Source organism: Capricornis sumatraensis, chromosome 11 (genome assembly GCF_032405125.1).
Source record: "Capricornis sumatraensis isolate serow.1 chromosome 11, serow.2, whole genome shotgun sequence".
Lineage (NCBI taxonomy): Eukaryota > Metazoa > Chordata > Mammalia > Artiodactyla > Bovidae > Capricornis > Capricornis sumatraensis.
The window spans coordinates 100,569,749-100,587,090 of NC_091079.1; the positions used below are offsets into that span (position 1 = coordinate 100,569,749).

The 17,342-nt window shown below is 50.4% G+C and overlaps 1 protein-coding gene across 1 annotated transcript in view; it reads right to left on the reverse strand.

Moving 5' to 3' along the window:
• The window catches only part of SNTB1 (syntrophin beta 1), a 244,368-nt gene that overhangs the window by 15,168 nt on the left and 211,858 nt on the right, over positions 1–17,342 (reverse strand). The window contains exon 4 of the mRNA XM_068983377.1: positions 15,675–15,814. Within this exon, the coding sequence (XP_068839478.1) occupies positions 15,675–15,814 (140 nt within the window). The remainder of the gene's footprint in view (positions 1–15,674; positions 15,815–17,342) is intronic.

The following is a 17,342-nucleotide window of genomic DNA, read 5'->3' on the forward strand; positions in this document are numbered from 1 at the left end:
CAGGTCCCCGCCCGCCTTTGAACGACGGCTGCTGAGGCTGGGAGAAATGGGGTCACGCTGGTCAAAGGCTGCAGATTTGTAGTTGTGAGGTGAGTTTGTTCTGAGGATCTATGAATAGCATGGGGATAATACGGTAGACTTGAAATTTGCTAAAAAATACAATTTGCAAAAAAAAAGGTAATGATGTGAGGTGATGGATGTATTAACTTGATTGCGGTAATCATTTCATAATGGGTACGGACAGGAAATCATCACGGTATACATTAATTTGCCAGTTTTGCCTCAACAAGAAGGACTATAAGAGAATCTCCCTGCAGCTCGCTGAGAGGAGTCCGGGACGCTATGACGGGGACTCTGCTGACACAGCTCCTCCCCGCCAGCCCCAGGGATTTCATGTGTAGAGACGAGAGTCCAGCAAATCGAGGGAAGGAGAGCGCTGTGTACTGAGTGACTGAGAAGCTGCCGAGGCTTCATCGTCTGGGGGAGAGTAAAAAAAATGAGAGCATTTCTCAAAAGTCTAATCGAGAATTCAAAGGGACTGAGGATCCGGTAAAAATTCATTAGGAAGAAGCATGCAGAGAAAACACAAATTCACAGCGCTTTCTTAGTTGCTCCGCAGTGTTTTTCTACTCAAAGGTGTTTACATTTCAGTCATTTCAAGAAATCTATCCGGGACTTCCCTGGCCATCCAATGGGGAAGAAAGACCCTGCGCTTCTAAAGCAAGGGGTGCGGCTCCCCTGGTCAGAGAACTAAGATCCCACCTGCTGTGCAGCGAGGTCAAAAAAATAAAGTTAAAAAACACCACCACCACCTAAAGATGGAAGTAAAATGAATGAAATAAAGAGAAATATATCTAGTGCTTCCTTTTTAAAATCTTAAAATCTGTGTCAGTTGGACGTGGCTGGCAGGCTGCCGGTAAGCTGAACAGGGACGCAGGTTTGGGAGGAATGATCACCTGCATCGGGACCCTCTTCTGCCATTTAAGGTAAACGTTTTAAGAGTCAGCACTTCCTCAAGCAGGGCTGTGAAGGTGGAATGAAGGGTCTGTGTGTGGCACCCACTACAGAACCTAGCTCTGGCTTGTGCTCAATAAATCCTTCCATCCCTCGCCCCTGGCCTCAGTCTCCTTATTCAAAAAACGTAGTTCCTGCCTAGTGCGCATACTGGTAACAAAAGGACACTCCTTCCAGATGAAAATCGAGTGAGCTGCGTCAGGTATGGACGCAAGGCGCATGGGAACACATCCTGAGGATGGGGAACAGCACAGACCTAACAAGTTACTTGTAAATGTGTGTGAATGTGGGGAAATGTGCCTGTACTGCCTGAGACTCTTGATAAGCAGGGCTTCCCGGCTGGCTCAGTGGCAAAGAACCCACCTGCCAATGCAGGAAGCACAGGAGACCTGGGTCTGACCCCTGAGTCGGGAACAGCCCCTGGAGGAAGAAATGGCAGCCCACTCCTCCCTTTTTGCCTGGAAAATCCCATGGACAGAGGAGCCTGGCGGGCTGCAGTCCATGGGGTCGCAGAGTCGGACAGGACTGAGTGACTGAGCATAGGTATGCCATTCAATGGGCCTCCCTGGTGGCTCAGCTGGTAAGGAATCCGCCTGCAGTGCAGGAGACCTGGGTCCCATCCCTGGGTCCCATCCCTGGGTCGGGAAGATCCCCTGGAGGAGGAAATGGCAACCCACTCCAATGTTCTGACCTGGAGAATCCCAGGGACTGTACAGTCCATGGGGTCGCAAAGAGTCGGACAGGACTGAGGGATTCTAACTTACTTACTAACTTACTACGCAATTCAATGATATAAAACAGAAGCTTGCAAACAAAGCCATTACAATGTCAAGCAATTTTGTGGGTGGTTTTATTTCTATTTATTTTTTTAAAAAGTTCTTCAGAATTTCTCTAAGCAATACATAGCACAAAACGTAAAGATTAGTTTTACAAGGCGATGAGACTAAAACGAACCCAAATCTTTCACTTTTATGTTTAGAATCAGCACTTCCACGGCACTGAAAAATATATAATTCTGACTCAGTGCAGAATACATGTTTTGATTGTTTAATGTTGGTGGCAATCCCGCGTCGGAACGAAGTCATCCGCGCCGCCTTGCGTGGTTCCTGTCTTGCTAGTCTAAGCTCTCATGTCTGGCTCCTGTTACCTGACACCCGCAGGCCGAGAAATGGCCTTACTCAGGATGAAGCTAACCGGTCCAGGCGGGGTGACACCTGCACTGTGACCTCATTAACGTGCACCTACTGGCCGCCGGCAGATGAGACGGGAGAGAGCTGAGACCTGCGGGCGGAGGTTTCGGGGTCCTTCTGGGTCCCGGGGTGCCCTGAGGGGCCTTCAAGGAGCCCTCTCCCTCTCCTTCCAGCTGAGCATCAGAAACCACTGAGAACAGAGTCTGGAGAAGACAGACTGAGGAACGGGAAGGAGGGAGGAGGCAGGCACACGCATCTGCAGCGTCTGTGCACAGGCCAGCGGCCAGCGGCCAGCGGCCCGCGGGGATGGAGTGCTATCGCGGGGATGGGCGCGCTCTCGCGGGATGGACGCGCTCTCGCGGGATGGGCGCGCTCTCGCGGGGATGGGCGCGCCTTCACGGGATGGGCGCGCTCTCGCGGGATGGGCGCGCTCTCGCGGGGATGGGCGCGCTCTCGCGGGATGGACGCGCTCTCGCGGGATGGGCGCGCTCTCGCGGGATGGGCGCGCTCTCGCGGGGATGGGCGCGCTCTCGCGGGATGGGCGCGCTCTCGCGGGATGGGCGCGCTCTCGCGGGATGGGCGCGCTCTCGCGGGATGGGCGCGCTCTCGCGGGGATGGGCGCGCTCTCCCTCGGGCGGCCAGCGGCTCAAGGGGACGGAAGTGCTGTATCCTTGAGGTCTCGGACCTCCGCGGACCTCGGCCATCGTGTGAGAGCCACGCTTGGGGCAGATGACTTTCTTCCTGGGATCGAAGGTGAGCTGAGCCTGTAGGGGCTGGAGCCCGCGGGACCTCCTGGGCTTCTCTGTGTGGGAGGTTCACTGCTCAGGTGTTCACGCTGACAGGTCCCGGGTAAAGGATGGTGTTGGGGGAAGCAGCTTACTACTGACAGCTCAGCCATCTGCTGGTACTCCAGAGCAAGATGGGTGCCCGTTCTCTGGACTCCACGCATATCACCAATCCACTGCCTCAGAGCAGGGACTTTTTTTTTTTTTGCTGCATGGTGGGTGGGATCTTAGTCCTCAGACCAGGGATTGAACCTGAGCTCCCTGCGTTGAACTTGCAGAGCCTTAACCACTGGACTGCCCCCACCACACGGCTTCCAGATGACCACCTCACCTCTGATGTCCTTCAAGGTAGCAGGCTTGTCCCGTCTCTCGTGGTTTCCCTAGTGTCTAGTATCCCACCTGACTTACGGTCAGAGTTCAACACCTGCTGGCTGAGTAACTGCATGGACGCAAGGTTTTCAAGATGTTTTTGAAACGTGAATTCAAGTGGACAATGAAAACTACGCATGCGCACACACACACTTGACCTATTTTGAAATCCTTTGAAATGTGGGGCCACTGAAAAGTTTTTAATGGGCTCTTCACTTGCTGACTGCATTTGGGAACATATTACAGTAGCCAGATTCGGGACACTATGTACCGAGTAAATGTCAGCTGGACCTTAAGGTTTTAAAAGTCATCACTTGGACATTGGAAAAGGTAGGGCTAAGGATAGAATCTGTTGGCCTGACTTTCCTCATCCTGCTAGGAATGGTCTTTTTATATCCCTCCCAAGATTCTTTCCAAACATCTTTCCTGATCTGTAGTCCCGGGGGAAGACTCTGAAATAGCTATTATTTATCTTTCAATTATTTTACATTTTAAGTTATTTGTGTATCCTTAAAAATATGACCATGTTTTTCCTATCTGCAGCTGGGACTAAACTATAGCAACCTAGAAAATGCTGTCTCCCTAGAGAAGATAACTTTCTTACCCAACGAAAAAAAATACTGGTACCCTGGGACAAGTTTTCAAGCTGCAGTTTACACTCAAATTCTAAGTTTTCTCTGAAATGGCTTGAGAAGCCCAAGGACATGTTTTGTTCCTGGTTACAAAATTCAGATACACATTCCCATGGTTGGAAGCAAAGCCACCAACTCCAGCAAGAGTTTACACTCCCTATGAGTGAGTGTAAAAGTGCAGGTAAGTGAAGAAATGAATAGGACCATATAATATGAAACAGCAGGGCAACAGAATAAAGCCATTAGAGCAGAGAAGCAGACACAATCTTGGCTCTCAGCCAACTGTATGACCTTGACACATTTCCTTAAAAAAAAAAAAAAAATTTGGCTGCCTCTGGTCTTAGCTGTGGCATGTAAAATCTTTTCCTGCAGCTCATGGGCTCAGCTGTTCCCCAGCATGTAGGATGTTAGTTCCTGGACCAGGGATCAAACCCATCCATGTCCCCTGCATTGCAAGGTGGATTCTTAACCACTGGACCACCAGGAAGGTCCCTTGAAAAGTTTCTTAAACTCTCCATGCCTCGGGATCTTCAAATGCAATCTGGGATGGATCAGCAGTATGTTAGGATGAACTGAGTTTCAGGAATACTGAATGAAACAGTATCTGGCACAGAATATACTGTAAGAGTCGTTATTGTAATTAATTTGAGCTGGTAGGACTTTTTATTTGATTGTCCCCTGTTGCACATTTAGGACCTAGAACAATTCCAGGCACATGGAAGACACTCAGTAAGTATTTGTTAAATGAATGACTGAATGAACAACTGGAACATGAAGAGGACTCTTTTCTAAGAGGTTTGATTAATTACTGCCAGAGGAACCACAGATCAAATTGCTAACACCGCTGGATCATCGGAAAAGCAAGAGAGTTCCAGAAAAATATCTATTTCTGCTTGACTGTGCCAAAGCCTTTGACTGTGTGGATCACAATAAACTGTGGAAAATTCTGAAAGAGATGGGAATACTGGACCACCTGACCTGCCTCTTGAGAAACCTGTATGCAGGTCAGGAAGCAACAGTTAGAACAGGACATGGAACAACAGACTGGTTCCAAACAGGAAAAGGAGTACATCAAGACTGTATATTGTCACCCTGCTTATTTAACTTATGTGCAGAGAACATCATGAGAAACCCTGGGCTGGAAGAAACACAAGGTGGAATCAGGATTGCCGGGAGAAATATCAATCACCTCAGATATGCAGATGACACCACCCTTATGGCAGAAAGTGAAGAGGAACTAAAAAGCCTCTTGATGAAAGTGAAAGAGGAGAGCGAAAAAGTTGGCTTAAAGCTCAACATTCAGAAAAAGAAGATCATGGCATCCAGTCCCATCACTTCATGGGAAATAGATGGGGAAACAATGGAAACAGTGGCAGACTTTATTTTTTTGGGCTCCAAAATCACTGCAGATGGTGATTGCAGCCATGAAATTAAAAGGCGCTTACTCCTTGGAAGAAAAGTTATGAGCAACCTAGATAGCATATTCAAAAGCAGAGACATTACTTTGCCGACTAAGTTCCGTCTAGTCAAGGCTATGGTTTTTCCTGTGGTCATGTATGGATGTGAGGGTTGGACTGTGGAGAAAGCTGAAGAATTTATGATTTTGAACTGTGGTGTTGGAGAAAACTCTTGAGAGTCCCTTGGATTGCAAGGAAATCCAACCAGTCCATCCTAAAGGAGATCAGTCCTGGGTGTTCATTGGAAGGACTGATGCTGAAGCTGAAACTCCAATACTTTGACCACCTAATGTGAAGAGCTGACTCATTAGAAAGACCCTGATGCTAGGAGGGATCGGGGGCAGGAGGAGAAGGGGACGACAGAGGATGAGATGGTTGGATGGCATCACCAACTCAATGGACATGGGTTTGGGTAAACTCCGGGACCTGGTGATGGACAGGGAGGCCTGGCATGCTGCAGTCCACAGGGTCACAAAGAGTTGGATATGACTGAGTGACTGAGCTGAATTGAGATATTATGACTTGTCTTCCACTTTCTGTCCCTCAACCATACCAAAGAGTAGTTATAGTTCAATCCAAAGAACTTGGATTTGCATCCACTAAATTCTAATTTCCAGATTAATTCATCCTGAAAAAAAATGATCTTGAAAGTTAACTGGGATCGAATGTTGTATGCGATTAGCCTAACATCCATTTCCTGTTTCTGCTTCGAAATCCATCTTTAGCAACTAGTGCTTTCACTGGTGGCTCACGGATAAAGACTCTACCTGCTGACATAGGAGATGCAGGTTCAATCCCTGGGTTGGGAAGATCCCCTGGGGGAGGAAATGGCAACCCACGCCAGTATTCTTGCTTGGAAAATTCCACGGACAGAGGAGTCTGGTGGGCTACAATCCCTGGGGTTGCAGAGTCGGACACACCTGAGCACACATGCACTACTATCAAAGTAAAGGGGTGTCTAACCCATCTGTCTTCTTATAAGACAAAAAGAGGATGGAATGTTTTAAAATTATGTCCTATGCCCAAAGCACTGGATACCAGGAGGCTCAAAGAGGTTGTGTGATAAGCCCCCTTTCAAGTCAAATTCTCTGTCAGATTTTGGGAGCTTGGCAGTAGAAGTAGCCGTCCCTGTGGGGGCCAGCCAACAACTGAGGTGATGTGAGGCTGCATATCGTTTCTTGATCCTCAGGCCCCTTTTGTCTGATTAGTTTCAAGAAAAACAGAAAACCCTACTTCACAAGGGACGCTTATGCACTAGTTTAATTCCGGTAAGGCGTTAGAGAATGTCGCATAAAATATTTCATTAAAAACATTTTTATTAATATCCTTAATTAAATCCAAAACAGTTGCAGCACACAGATTCAGCCAAATTAGTAAAATTACAGGTTAGGTAACTGGGTTGCTAAGCAATACACCCTCATTTTCCTTAATTGCTGTAATTAGTATCTCCATGCATATGCCACAGTGCAAGCCACAGAAAAAGGAAGAAAAGGAAGGAGGAAAGGAGGAGGAAGGAAGAGCAACTGGTCAGACCCCTTCAGTGGTTCTGGGGCTCCTCTTGAATTCTTTGTTATATCAGCTGGCTACCCTTACTTGGGGCCCAACAGTCAGTCTCCAGGGAAGACGTGAAGGGGCAGAATCCCTAACAAGCCCCGAACCATCAGACAGGAGGGGCTGCCCAAGAGCAAGCCTCTGTCCCTCGGCCAAGAGTCACTGGACTCCTGCCTCACTGCACCTTCTAAGCTTCTCCCATCTGAACATGGTGGCAGAGGACTCAGGCCAGGCCCCGTCTCTCAGAAGGGACACCGTCAGGGGTACTGGGAGTAAGCCGAGACCCGTTAGACAAAGCGGAGTCAGCAGCGAAGCAGACTGGGGCCCAGTTCCGACCAAGGCTCATCCAGCTACACTCCCAGAGCCACGTGACGTCTGCCCCGCATTCCCCGCAGCAGCACTCAGGACCAGCTTCGTGCTGTGAAGTAAGGTGTTCAGGCCCCTGTTTCCATCTCACACTTCCTCATCTCTACAAACAGACCCACACCTCCTCCTTAGCCCCGTCCTTACAGCTCAGTGGCCACAAGTCCTTGGTAAATGCAGTATCACGTGTGGGGCCAGACAGGTCCGATTCCTTTTCAGCCATTCATGCATTAATGCCAATTACTTTATCCAATAGCAACAACTGCTGGCATTTATCCCTCACTTATTATGTCTGTTACACGCTGAATGCTTACACTCACTGTAAGAGCAGTTGAGAAGTCCATCTTATCAATAACTGGAAGAGCAGAAGTTACTGCTTCCCGTAGGTGAGGAGACTTGGATCCGGAGAAACTGATATTAATGCTTTGCCTCATTGCAAGCAGAAGTCTCAGAATCTGACTGCTGGTTTGTCTGATTCCAAAGTCCATGAGTCTCCTCGCTCAGCTAATCCCCGGCCACGTCTGAAGGGCTCCCGCACCGGCTCGAGTGAGGGCAGGGGCAGCACCAGACATGCGGAGACACACGCGGCGGACAGAGTGAGGGCCAACCGCACACTTCTCGGTCTGACACAACACGGGTTCGCGGGCACGTGGCTGCTTCTGCGCCACCCGAGGGGAAGCCCGTGGAACATGCCCGCGCCCTCCACGAGAGAGGGGCCTCCCAGGCTTCGAGTGAAACCCGCAGGCTGACTATACTTTAAAGTCTGACAGATGCAACTGGCCAGCCTTTCCCAGTGGAAAGCATTCCTAAAACGTCTGCGCCCGCCTGAGGTGGCAGCTACTTTGCACTGCGAAACAGGTTAGCTCCTAAAGCACGAAAGATTTCCCGACACGTTTAGTACCAACGCTGCGCGTCTCTGGCTCCCGAGTGACGTCAGAGGGGAGCAGAGCGACAGGTCAGGAAACTGGGTTGAGAGCAGCGTCATTCTTTCTACAAGCTCTGTGCTTCCGAACTTTCCCCCAACCCCTGGGGCTGGGTGGGCAGAATTTTGGGGTTATACTTCTTCTAGAATTCCAGAAATACTGCAACCTTAATCCTGGTTCTCTGTAGACCTATCTCACTTGCCAAAGATGACGACAGTACCAAAAGACCAACACACTCTGAATGCGCAAGGATACCTTTCTTTTTTTAATGTTCAGCAACATCAAATAAGCTTTGGCTAAACAAAAAAAAAGAAAATGCTTTCCCGCCTCATAAAAAGCCGAGGGATGAGAGTAGCTGCTATGAGCAGCACCATCAGGGCACAGAGAAACCACGGAATGCGGTCAGTGGAAGAACTGACTGCCTGGAAACTTCTCTGTGGCAGCTGACACCAAGACCTCTGTGAGCATTTCTAGCGCCTCTGCCTTGACACAATCACAGTTTCATCTGCCAGAAAAATATAAATTTGATATGCCTGGAACCTGCACCCCCCCCTCAAAAAAAAAAAAAAAAGAACCACAAACAAATCAGCAAGTCAACTGTGGAATCCCTGAGCTGAGGAGTGGTTTTAGAAGAAACCCGTTTCCTACTGGCTGCACTCCCAGACAGTTCTTCTGCAAGGAAAAAGAGCCTCTGACGTTCTGACCGACGCTCTCCAGGACTGCTAAGATGAAGGCTCAAGGACCGACAGCAGCCAGTCTTGCTGTGCGCATCACGTTAAATAAGGCCATCCTGGAGTCAGTGCAATGGGTTGAGTTCTGCCCCAGCCGTCAGTTCATACAGGGAGGCTCCGATCTACCGTGTAATTGTATTTAGAGACAGAACGGAGGTCATTAAGGTTAAATGAGGTCACAAGGGTGGGGCCCTGCTCTGATGGGATTAGCGACCTTGTAAGAAGAGACCCCATAGAGCTCGAGCTTTCTCTCCTCAGGGACACAAGGAAGTCACGCAGCCATGCACAGCAAGATGACAGCGTCTACAAATCAAGAGAGCTCTGAGGACTTGCCTGGTGGCCTAGTGATTAGGACTCTGCTCCCAACACAGGGGCGCGGGTCTGATCCCTGACCAGGGAACTAAGATCCTGATGCAGCACACACATACACACAAAACAGAGTTCTCACCAGAAACAAACCACACTGCTACCCTGACCTTAGACCGCCAGTTGCCAGAATTGTGAGAACTGGTTACCAAGCTATGGTATCTTGTTGTGGCTGTGTGTCAGGGGTTATGCTGAACAAGTCTGCACTTGAGTCACTGCTGTGTAGCAGCATCCCGTGTCCTGGACGACCCACTGATGGGGCACTGCGGCCATTCGGAGGACGCTGAGGGAGAGGGCAAAGGACCGGTGGCAAAAGCCTATAGGACGGAAGAGCAGGGCAGCCGTATGCACATCCCGGGGGCTGCTGATGACTCTGTGGGCACCTGGATCCAGGACAGCCTTCAAACTAACTCATCAGTGGTCACCACTGCTTGAAGCAAAACGCTGCTTCTGAAGGACACGGAGGACAAAGGCCCCGGTCCTGTCTATGGCGTTTCCTTCCCGCCAGGAACCCTGGGAGCCAGTAGAGTCTTCTGAACCAGGGGCTCTCATCTGCCCACATCAGAAGCACCTGGAGGGCTGGTGCCCTCACATGTGGGCCAGGCCCCAGTCCTGGAGTTTCTGATTTAATTCCTCTGAAGTGGGATGGAGCATCTGCAACGTGCCCCAAGTTCCCAGGTGGTGCTCACGTTCCCGGCTGGCGATGACACTCTGGGAGCCCCTGGTCGAATCCCTGGGCGTAAACTCCAGGTCTCAGAGCCCCCAGCTCTGTGCTCACTCTGCTCTAAGATCGGAATGGCTCTCTGCTCATGACTGAGTTGTCAGGAGCGCTAAGGAAAGATTTATATGATCCACTAAGCAAATTTGAAGAGCCATCTGATCTTCAGGGAATAGGAAATATGCTCCTGGGAGGCTGCAGAGAGTGGTGCGGTGGTTGTTTTTCAGTCACTCCATTGTGTCTGACTCTTTGTGACCCCATGGGCTGCAGCATGCCAGGCCTCCCTGTCCATCACCAACTGCTGGAGTTTACTCAAACTCATGTCCATTGAGTTGGTGATGCCATCCAACCATCTCATCCTCTGTTGTCCCCTTCTGCTCCTGCCCTCAATCTTTCCCAGCATCAGGGTCTTTTCAAATGATCTTTGCTTCAGGTGGCCAAAGTGTTGGAGTTTCAGCCTCAGCATCAGTCCTTCCAGTGAACACCCAGGACCGATTTCCTTCAGGATGGACTGGTTGGATCTCTAGTCTCCTGCATTGTAGGCACATTCTTAACCATCTGAGCCACCATTCTGGCTTTACTGAATGGTGGTTAAGAAGGTGGATTCAGGGCTCCCCTGGCGGTCTAGTGGTGAAGAATCTGCCTGCGAGTGCAGGGGATATGGGTTCAATACCTGGTCTGGGAAGATTCCACATGTCACAGGGCAACTAAGCCTGTGTGCCCAACTACTGAGGCCTGAGCGCCTGGAGCCTGTGTGCCACAAGAGAAGCCCTCACACGGCAACGGAAGAGTAGCTCCCGCTTACAGCACACAGCAACAAAGACCTAGAGCAGCTGGAACTAAATAAATCTTAAAAAAACGGAAAGTGGATTCAGAATCAGAATTCCGGGTGTGTTTCTCACCAGCTGTACAACTGTGGGTAAGTTACATAATCCCTTAGTGCCTCAGTTTACTTCTCTGTGACACAGGAAGAAAACCTAAATCTCGTGGGGCTGCGAGGGTTAAACGTGGTGCCTGAGCACTACATCTGAAGCTTGTTAAGCACAGACTCCTGACTCATAACCCGGGCCTGCTGAGCCAGGATCTCCAGGGCAGGGTGCTTGGGGCCAGAATCACTAATGGACAGCCAGGTGATTCTTAAATTGAGCAAGTTTTGCAAAGTCAAGTAGAATCCATGTAAAGCTGTTGGCCTTTTCTACGCTCCTTCCACAAAGGTCAGCCACGGGTGTATTAGCGGCTGGGTCTAGCTATTTGCAGATGGTACATAATGGCCTTCCTGATAAAGTTACCCAGGACGATTAATTAGCAGACACCCTAACCTATAATAAAACTTCAGACGATGTGGCTCTGTATCTACAAAGAAAAGTTAAGTGAACTACACATTTCAGATTCGTGTATAGCACTGCTTATAAATAATACCTTAAGAGAAGTTCTTCAAAAGAAACAGGACTCCCCTTCTTTGGAAAAATAACGCTACTAGACAGGCTGTGTGCCTGAATGTTCATATACCAAATGCACAGAGCCACAGGTGCATGCGTGGAACACACGAGAAGTAAGTGAGAGAGTCACTCAGTGAGCTTCAACATGAGGCTGGGGAGCAGCCCTCCTTCCCAGAGGAAGTGCTGGGTGACTGCTGTAGTGGGAGGATCAGGGTTTCTCTGGGCATCTGCCACGCCTGGCCTCCCAGCTCAGACGAAACGGAGTGGGCCCCTGTGGTCCTTGCCCCAACCCATGTCCCCTGCCTGCCTCTTGTGTGTGGAAAACTCTGGTCAAAGTAGAGGTTTGATCAGAGAAGTGTGAAATGAGGAAATAATGGAAAACAGTCCATGAGACTAAATATTAACAATGAAGTCATGAGGCCTGGCCCAGGGCCTTCGGTTCTTTCTCGAGGGCTGCAGAGAATATTCTGAGATACATCCTGCGAGCAGTCTTATCGATTCTAGAACACCAGGGGGGAGAAGTTAGCTGCACGATGACCAGACGCTACCCAGGACACGAGCTGCCACAGCTCTGAGAACTGGCCCCAGAGAAATGAGAACGAGTGGCCCCGGAACGGAAGATGAGCTGTCCCTGAAGCCACCAAGACAGTGCCCGTCAGACCACTGAGGGCCAATACGAAGAGCGGCCAGAGCTGCGGGCGCTGTTTCTGCAGGCCCCCCGCCCAGTCTGGCTATGAGAGTGCTCACTGCTTGTCAGGGGAGGACTGGACCTTTGCACAGACATCCACCCCCGCCCCCAGTGCCGGCATCCGACATAAAGCAAGCTTTCCACCAACCTGGCCTGTTTATCGGGTTTTGAGCGGCAAGCAGCTGGACCCACCACACACCCTCCAATAACAGGAGAACTGGCCTGCCGTGCAGGGAGAGTGTCAACCTTCAGGGCAGGCACGCTGCTCCCAGCCTGGAGCCACAAAGGGGCTGCGTCTCTGCTGTGATTACACGGGGAGACGGAGGGGTCATTTTCCCAAAAGTCTTTTTCTAGACACACGCACAGGGTCCAGGAGGGAAGCTAGCCAGGACCGATGCAGGCAAACCATGGGAGCTGACGAGCAAGTGAAAGGTCAGTTAAAAGCCCATTTCCCTAAAGTGCATCCCCCAGCTGGGCTGGGCAGAGGGCAGGTTTCGACCAAGTGCGTAAACAGACGGGACTGGGAAGGAGGGAGGTGCAGTGACCCCGGGCTAAGCCCTGTCCTGGGAGAGAAAGCGAGGATGGGAGTCCAGCTCCTCCTTTTCCAGGTTTCCAGGCGGCGCTGAAGGAAGGAGAGGCTCCCAGTGCGGCCTCCACATCTTAACTGCCTCCCGGGCTTCCAGCGGAGGTCAGGGGCACGATTATGGGCCTACTTTCATCATTGCTCATGGAGCTAACTCAGACACATCGCGATGAGCTGTTGTGCAGTTCAGAGGTTGGCAATCTGGGAGAGGGAGGCAAGATGGGAAGTCAAGCATCCCCAGCGCGTCTCCTTTATATTTAGATGGCGGACCCTGATTTCCCCCTTGTTTTCAAAGCCTTTATTGAACTTGGTGCAACACTGCTCCCATTTGATGTCTCGGTTTTTCGGCCGCGAGGTAGGTGGGGTCTTAGCTCCCCAACCGGGATCCAGTCCACATCGCGTACCACCAGCACCGGCAGGCAAGATCTCAACCACCGGAGCCCCAGGGGAGCCCCAGGGGAGCCCCTGGATGCTGGTCTTTTTAAACATTGCATCTCCTGTTCTAAATGAGCACAGCTTGCACCGAATGGGACTTTCACCTTCTGTCTCCATATTGGGTGCAGGCTTATGGTTTTAGGTGATTCGTGTGATTTGCTCATAATGCAGACCTGGCATCGCATGGCTGGTGAGTCTAAGATAGGTGCTTCTGGTGCCCGCCGAAAGCTACTCAGCCACCAACTGCTGTGTCTGTGCGCCCGTCCCTCCTTCGGGGGACTTTGCTTTTGTATGAGTTCATATGCTGAAGCTCCAATACTCTGGCCACCTGATGCGAAGACCTGACTCACTGGAAAAGACCCTGATGCTGGGACAGATTGAGGCCAGGAGGAGAAGGGGATGACAGAGGATGAGATGGTTGGATGGCATCACTGACGCCATGGACGTGAGTTTGAGCAAGCTCTGGGTGTTGGTGATGGACAGAGAGGCCTGGCGTGCTGCAGTCCATGGGGTCACAAAGAGCCACAGGATCCCAGCTTGTGCCAGCAGCCTGCAGAGCCTGGAGGATGACCCCCCCGGTGGCCTGAGCTGTTGGCGGGCTGCTTGGGACAGATTCTGAGGGAGTCCTGTGCGCTCTAGGGCGCTGCTGTCCAACAGAGCATTCTGTGACGGCAGAGCTGTTCTAGATCCATGCCATGCAAACGGCAGCCACCGGCCCCAACCACTGAATCCTTGAAATGCGGCCAGTGTGATCCAGGAACTAGTATCTAAAATCCTGAATCAGTACACACGCACACAGGAATGAAACGGCAGCCTCCACTAGTCAGAATGCTCAGAAACTGAGAGGCAAAAGCTATGTGTTAAGGTAAGTTTTATTTTCAAGTTGCCTGAAAAGTACCTAGAAACTTTATGCTCTTTAAACTTTTGTCCCTAAAAACTGTTCCAAGAGGCATGAGTCCAATATATCTTCTTAGTAACTGGAAGACAGTGACTGTGGTCTAATCTTTCTTTGATTTCATTACAGGAGTGTCTCAGAACTTGAACACCAGTGCCCATGGATGAAGAGCATGGATATTAACTGTGGAAAGTGACAGGGATTGGGCTGAATTTGAAGGAAGCCCAAGGAGAAGCCCGGATCTTTGCAGCAACATCGTAGGATACTTGTATTCCGATTATTGAGGTTTTATTGAAACACAAACAGTATTTTAATAGTTACCCTGCCAAGATTTTTGAGGCTTAAGAGACTAAAAAATTGAATTACTGTTTTATTTCATTTTATTTACTTGATTAATGTCTAAGTGATCTAGGCCTGGTTCCCAGCCCCTGAAGGCTTCCTCTACTTACCTCTGAGGCCAACAATGGGCACTCTCAGGATACCCTTGCTGTTCCCCATCACCAACCATGATGTAAGTAGGAGAGAGTTCAGGGAGCTTCAGCTCTGCTCACTATTGTTGCTTTGATTTCTGTGGCACTTCTGCTCTGCTACTGGGTCTCGTTCTCTTCTTGCACCTGAGCTTTGAATATAACCTGTTTGGCATCTCAGTCCATTCAGATAGGAGAAGCCATCTCGACTGTCTCTCTCACCCAGAACAGATGCTCCCAAACCTCAGTTCACTACACTCTGTCCATCGGGCCAAACTCCTTTCAGAGCCTGCCCACATTGTTCAATATTTCATTCTACGGATGTTTTTAAGGGCCCCAAGTTGCCAGCAACTATGCCAGCTGGGGCCACAAACATTATGGACACAAAGCTTCTAGGTAGGGAAAGAGATATAGCGGGAATAATGAAAACTAAACCCATTATCAAAAAGCATATACAGAAAGCCAGCAGCAGGAGCCAGGGCTGAAAGCAGGAGTCTGTTCTGAGGTGCTCTGGTGCTCAGGGCACGGGACTTTAGAGAAGGGACTGAAGCACACGGTGTGTTAGGGTCCAAAGTCTCAACACTGAAGGTGCTGAGCAGCAGACAGACCCCCGCAGCCCCACTTCCAGGGCCGGCGCCCTGTAACTGCAGGAAGACTTGCTGCGGGGTCTCCTGCGGACCGAGCTTCAGAAGGCACAGTGGGACAGCCCCATGTGACATTCTTTGTGCCACCAAGTGAAGACCCTTACTTGATTCTACCTGAATGTCAAGAGTAGGCACCTGTGTGGAGTTCATCCCAAAGTGGCTGGAGGCCTAGGAAGGCGGCTAGGCCAGGCCCATGTCACTGGTGTTGCTGCCTCTCCATTAGGAAGCAAGGGCTTTGTGTTGCCCTGTGTGTGGTCAGAAGTGATAATTAATCTACATGGCTAAAAATGTGTGCCTACATTCTAGAGGAACTCTCAGCTCCTGCTGCAAGAGGAAGCAGTAATATCACATGCTGAAATAATTATCATTGATTAAAAGATTCAAACAGCAAACTCCTCACACCCAGACACAAGACCATGGCTACCTGGTGGCAAGCAGTGGGTACGTGTGAACGGGGCTGAACCAGGCTTCCTTTCTCCGTGGCATGCTGTCGTAAATAAGAAGGTCCTTCTCCGTCAGTACAACCAGGGCTGGCCTCCACTGCTTCTCGCTGCCCCCGGGCACCTGAAACAGAAAGCAGAGAACCGTCGAGCAACAGCCTGAGACGAGAGAAAAGGAGAAGCTGGCAGCTCCCCGCCAGAAGGCCCCACAGCACAAGCATCTTTTGGTTCAGGCCGCGTCCCCCGGTGGCTCAGTGCATCCGCCGCCCAGACAGGAAGCACAGGAGACGCTGGTCCATCCCTGGGTCGGAAGATCCCCGGGAGGAGGAAATGGCAACCTGCTCCAGTATTCTCTCCCGGAGAATCCCAGGGACAGAGGGGCCTGGCGGCCCCAGTCCACGGGATCGCAGACAGCTGGACACGATGCACGCACGGAAAAATCAAAGTGAGAGTAAGCCATTCATGGGTGCAGGATTCTGGATCCTTGAAAATATGGTTTCTCAAGGGCCCTGGTTTACAGGCAGTGCCACCAAGAAGTAGCCAGCAGCCAAGACCTGCCACTGATTCTCACCTGCCAGTCAGCACAGACACCTCTATTCATAGCGGGGCCACACGTGTGAGGGAAGAAACACTCCCAAGTTGGCCCTCTGATAGAGTGCACTGCTTTCATGATGAAATGGTGGCTCTGAAAACTTCTGAATCAATGCTGCTAAGTCACTTCAGTCGTGTCCGACTCTGTGCGACCCCATAGACAGCAGCCCACCAGGCTCCCCCATCCCCGGGATTCTCCAGGCAAGAACACTGGAGTGGGTTGCCATTTCCTTCTCCAATGCAGGAAAGTGAAAAGTGAAAGTGAAGTCGCTCAGTCGTGTCCAACTCTTAGCGACCCCATGGACTGCAGCCTCCCAGGCTCCTCCGTCCATGGGATTTTCCAGGCAAGAGTACTGGGGTGGGGTGCCAGTGCCTTCTCCATCTGAATCAATATCCAGAGACTAAAAACATAGCACAGAGGCCAACGTCTGTCTGCGCCGGCATGAGGCATCACAGCTCTTCCAAAAGCCACTCCCTCTTTGAGTCTTTCTGTGCTTCAGGCACCATTCTGAAATTCTCTTGTTCTGTTGAATGTTTATTTCCATTCGTGGCAAATACTTCTTTAACTCAAGGGCTGGGATGACCTGGCAGGGATTCAAAAGGATTCAAACATTGGCCAGATATTTGGACCAGATGACCTTTAAGGCTCCTTTCAATCCTAAGGCTGAGCCCGTGGAGCTCAGATCTTATTTCACAGGTCATCCCTCCTCGGCCCAGTGTTGTTGCCCAAACTCCCTAAGTGTTCTTCCATCTATGAAAATGCCTTCCTTCCCATTTGAACTCTGGGAGTAAATCTCTCTGATCAGTTCAGAAAAGCTCAATACTCCAGGCTTGCTACTCAAAGCACGGATCATGTTCTAGCAGCGTCGGCATCACCTGGACGCTTGCGAGGAATGCAGAATCTTGGCTCATCCCAGACTTATTGAATCAGCCTCTGCATTTTCACCAGGTCTTCAGGGGTTCATATACTCATTAAAGATAAGAAATGCTGCTCTAGATGAGGTTAAGGCTGTCTTTGACTCTGGCAACTAATCCAGTGAGGATTCAACTCTCTCATAATG